This window comes from Tupaia chinensis, unplaced genomic scaffold (genome assembly GCF_000334495.1).
Source record: "Tupaia chinensis unplaced genomic scaffold, TupChi_1.0 Scaffold144991_2, whole genome shotgun sequence".
Lineage (NCBI taxonomy): Eukaryota > Metazoa > Chordata > Mammalia > Scandentia > Tupaiidae > Tupaia > Tupaia belangeri.
Window position 1 is genome coordinate 968,690 of NW_006204851.1, and position 5,186 is coordinate 973,875.

Sequence of the window (5,186 nt, forward strand, 5' to 3'; positions counted from 1 at the left end):
GCCTGCCATTTGTAACATTCACTAAAATCTCTCTTCCAAAACAAAGATAAGATCTCTGGGATAATACAAAACTATACACGATGATCTAAATTCCACAGCTCAGTACAGCATGAGACAAGGGAGAGGAAAATATTTACTTGCTGGTTCTGTCTGTCTTTGTAATGATCTCCATTTCCTAAAATTCTATCTTCCAAATGTTATTCCGTAAAACTTTGCTCTTAGCTCTTAGAAGCATATCCTCTGGGTCTAGAAGGTTTTAGAAATGTCACTAAGAAAGCAAGACCCCCAACCAAATTCTCAAACTACTGGGGTACTATACTTTTTTTTTTTTTTAGGTTTTTGCAACAGGATATGTGTGCTCTCTGGAGAGAAACGGAGAGATAGAAAGATGGAAAGTGAGAAATAACCCTGTAGGGGGTGGCCATGCCAAAATCTCGTCTCCTTCACTCTCCTCTTGGGATTTTTGGCACACATGCACACACAACTGGCATGATTTTTATACCACCAGGTCTGGGACTTGAGCTGCAGTCAGCCATGTGGGCCAGCCATGTGGGTCTAACCACCATGCCACCTGCTGGCCCAGAGGTACCATACTTTTACTAAAAATGTCAAAGGGAAAAGATCCTACACTTCATGTCACTTATAGGCTGAAAAGTTTATTCCTACATCTAACTTCATTCCTTCATGCTTGCAACATCCATTATACTCCTCTCTCCTAGTTCTTTTATGTTTTCTGGACTACACATTTAGGTAAAGATATAATTGATATATGTTACTCATGAAGTAAACACAGTTGTTATGACAAGTAATATCACAGAGTCATCATGATCAAGCATTTAGTTTTTTCACTGCAGGGCACTGAGAATTACTTCAGAGATGGCAACTCCCATTTTCTTGTGAATTTGATCAAATAGCCCTAGATGGTGACAGCAACTTTTCTACCCATAGCATTCCCAAAGTTCCAAATACTTATGAGTCCTTCAGATGAAGGGTTTGTGAGTCCTTCATAAAGGTGGTGTAACTATTACGAAAAGAAGTACAGATCAAGATAAACAGCTTATCTGGGTACAACTGGGTCTGAGCTCTTCAAAAGAGTTGTTCAAGGTTGATGAAGATCAGGGAGTATCTATTGGTAAGGAGGTTTCTGATTTAAATGCAAATCATATTACATTCAGACACCTTGCAGTGTAGGCTCAAACAAAAAGTACAAGCACAGTAAGAGAGGAAAATCTCTTATTTGGGTAGGAGGTAGGGACATTAAGATACAGGGTCTTACCGAACAGCTGCACTGGGTGCACTGATTGGGTTGCCGGTTCTGAAAGAGCCCTTCTGCCATGAATAGCTCTCCATGCTGGTAAGTGGTACCGTTGTACTCACACGACTTGCTGGTTACCTTATTGTTCACTGGGGGTAAAGAGTCTTCTGGAACAGGGTGGAGAAAAACCACACCAAGTATTGACATCATTGCAAAAAAATTTCATAAATCTCAATTGCAGATTGGGCTGTACTACATAGTGAAAATCTCTGCTCCGGTGGTTAAAAATTTTAGATGATAATGCAGTAGCTAGACAAGAAGAGCAGCTGACATCACCAGCAATACATTTTTTCATTTTCTGAGCATTTATTGAGCACCAACTGTGTGTTAGATACTGTAATAAGCATTAGAAAGACATCAGAGAACAAGGACATGGTCCCTGCCTTGATGGAACTAACAGTTCTAGATATTAAACTCCCTGAAAGGAGAGAATCCGTGCTAGTTTTAATTAATCATTTCTCATTTTCCTTCAGAAGAGGAACTACCTATTATGAGTATCTTAGTAACTTTACTCCTCCTGTGTTTTATATCCCTTATCACATGCTCATATGCTTGTTCCAGCTTCTGTAGTTTTTGTTTCTTTTTGATCTCCCAATAAGATAGCACCTCCCCCTACTCTTTGAAGTGTTATGTTAATGCAGCTTATGTCTCTTTGCCTCCAAGAAGCATTTCCTAATGACTCCAGCTCACAATCTAGACCTCTCAAGGCATCTGATGTCTGAAGTACACAATTTGGAACTTGAATATTATTGGAACTCATATTTGTGAATTACAGTTATATAGCAAACTATTTACAAAGAGCTTTCACATATATTATTATTGTTATGGAACCTTACAACAACCCTGTCAATCAAGTAGAGTAGATTCCTTTTCTATTAGAAGGAAAGTGGCTCTGTCTTTTTAATTTTTATTTTATTTCTTTAATGAGACAGAGCTTGAGCAAGAGAGTTTGCACACGTGTGTGTGTGAGAGAAAGAGAAAGAGAGAGAGACTCCCAAAAGGATCTTGTCATACAACAATCCCCTTCCCTCAACCCTCCATTTAAGTCAAGAAGATCTTGGCTGCATGCCCGATGTATTTTCAGGTTAACTTAGGATCTGAACCTGTGGTCAGCCATGTGGCTTCCAGCACTGCAGATGAGCATGCTAACTACTGTCTGCATCACCAAGGCTGAGCCAAATAGGGTAGATGCTTATCTTCATTTGAAAGAAACAAGACACCAAGGTTGAGTGACTTACCTGAAGTCACAAAGCTAGTTAGTGGTAAAAAATAGGGGGAAAAAAAAATAGGGGGGACATATAATCTGATCTCCTGATCTCAAATTTCATCTCCTTCCTGTCAATCTATGTATGCAGGTGTATATACTACTTTTTGAGGACTGTGACTGTTACATGTCTCTTTACTTCATGGAGTCTAGCATACACTTGGCATGTAGCACAAAGTCAACGCACTCAAGAAATTCATTCTCACTGCATGGTCCATATATGTCTGTTCACTGGGCTTCCTTAAAGTACATGATGCATTTACACACACACATACACACACACACACACACACACATACACCTCAAACAACAAGAAATTCCAAGATTAATCATTGTCATTTGAATTAATAATAGACACAAGCAGAGCTTGGGAAGTGCATGCCATAAGATAGTAGAAGAAGAGAAATTAAAGGAGTTGTGTGTTTCATTAGATAGAGGCTTAGAGAGTTGGAATATCTTTTCTTTCCATCATTCGCAATTATGAGTCCATTTTATGATGGGTAAATTATACCTCAATACAATTGTTTATAAAAAAATAGATGAAATTATTCTTAGGATGTAGTGAAAATGATAAAGGATAGTAATACCTATAATAACAGTAGCTAACATCTAGAGAGCCCTAATTATAAGCTAGGCACAATGATGAGTGCTTTTATTTACATATTTTATTGGTTCTTTCTAATAAATTTTTATGTATACATTATGATTATGCCCATTTTGCAGATAAAGTAACTAAGGATTGAGAAATTAATAAGTTCTGAGAAATTAATAGGCATGCCCAAATACTACTGGGGTATCATACTTTTTTTTCCTTTTTAGGTTTTTGCAACAGGTATGTGTGCTTGCTGGAGAGAAACAGAGAGACAGAGAGAGGGAAAGTGAGAAATCACCTGCCAGGGGGATGGCTGCACCATAATCCCATCTCTTTCAGTCTCCTCTTAGGATTTTGGGCACTCATGCACACACACCTGACATGATTTTTAAACCACCAGATCTGGGACTTGAACTGTGGTCAGCTATATGGGCCAGACATATAGCCCTTAACCACCGTGCCACCTGCTGGCCCCAGAGATATTATACTTTTACTAAAATGTATCATATCCTGTCAGCACCAGGATATGAATTGATGTCTGATTCTAGAATCTTCTTTGCTAGCTACTATCAAAAAGGGTGCCAATTACTTCAAACCTCGAAAAAGGAAGGGATCTTTTAGTTTAAAACTAAAATCCCAACCAATGGAACACAAAGGCCATTTTGTCCCTTTAGAATTTTATGGCCTAAAATACCCAGAATACAGGCATTGTACTTTCTTTGGCTTTACTGGTTTAGGTAACTGACCTAATTCTATACTTTGCTATTAGCCTCAATTTCTGAGTAAGTCATTCTTTGAGTGTTAACTAGTTATTATTTACCCCTTATAGACAACTAAGAAAATTCCTTAATTTTGCCTTAAAAAGAAGAAGCCTATGGTATTGATTTTCTTTCTTTTTTAAGATTCTACATATGACAGACACAGCGGCAGGCCTCTGGTCAGCCAGGGATCCTGAGGCAGGGACATCCCTGCTCCCTCACCTCACCTGCAGAACCCCAGCCCAAGCGCCCACCCCCTAGGTAGGTCTGTCCCCAGCCGCAGCCCACAGTCTTTCAGCTTTATTCTCTTGTTAATTTCCTGGTCTTCCTCATCCCACAGTCTGTCCTGTCCCCAGCAGGAGGCCACAGACACAGCAGCATTAGTGAAGCATGCGACTTTTTTTTTTATTTCTCTGTTTTTTTTTTTCTTGTGTCATTTCACCTAATACCCTCTCCTCTTCATCTTCCACCCTACCAAAAGGACTAGACAGGTCTATAATTCAATATATGAAATCCCCTAGTAATATAACTTTCTCTGGGATCTTCCCTTGTACTGACCCTCCTGAGAAAAAGGATATACTGCTTCTCAGACACCTCAGTAGAGTACTGTTCTTGATACCACATTGATAAAAACAACACAAGAGACACTTTGGCAAACATTAATTTGCAGCAAAAGGGAAAGTCACTTACTTCTAGTTGGAGTAACCTTCCCGTAAGAGGTATTCAAAGTGAATACATCTTCCAATGGCTAGAAGAAGAGCCTCAGGTATGAATAAACAAGGAAATATATCTCCATCAAAAGTACAGAGTAACTCCCCTCCATCTTTCATGCTAATAGACGATGTTACAAAAATGTCAGACAAAGAATTTCGAACATTTATGGTGAACAAATTCTTTGAGTTGGAACAGAAAAGAGACAACGAACTACAGGAGATGAGGAAGTCATTCCAAGATATGAAAGAAGAAATGGACACTCTGAGAAAGAACCAGATGGAGCTATTAGAGATAAAGTCTGGAATAGAGGAAATCAAAAACTCCCTTGAAAGTTTTAAAAGTAGATTAGACCATGCTGAAGATCGAATCTCTGATGTAGAAGATAAAACCTCTGACCTAGAAAGAACCACCAAAAAGATAGAGAAAATAACAAAAAAACATGAGGATAATATATGAGAAATACTAGATTCCATAAGATGTCCAAATATCAGAATAACTGGCATCCCAGAAGGTGAAGAAACTAATAATGGCATGGAAAATCTA

The 5,186-nt window shown here is 38.6% G+C and overlaps 1 protein-coding gene across 4 annotated transcripts in view; it reads right to left on the reverse strand.

Moving 5' to 3' along the window:
• Window positions 1-5,186, reverse strand: part of CHRDL1 (chordin like 1) — a 166,186-nt gene that overhangs the window by 57,341 nt on the left and 103,659 nt on the right. For 2 of the 4 annotated variants that reach the window (XM_006167720.3, XM_006167719.3), the window contains exon 4: window positions 1,277-1,419. In XM_006167720.3, coding sequence (XP_006167782.1) covers window positions 1,277-1,419 — 143 coding nt within the window. Of the gene's footprint in view, window positions 1-1,276; window positions 1,423-5,186 lie in introns of all 4 variants that reach the window. The other 2 variants (XM_014583899.2, XM_006167718.3) reach the window with 1 other exon arrangement.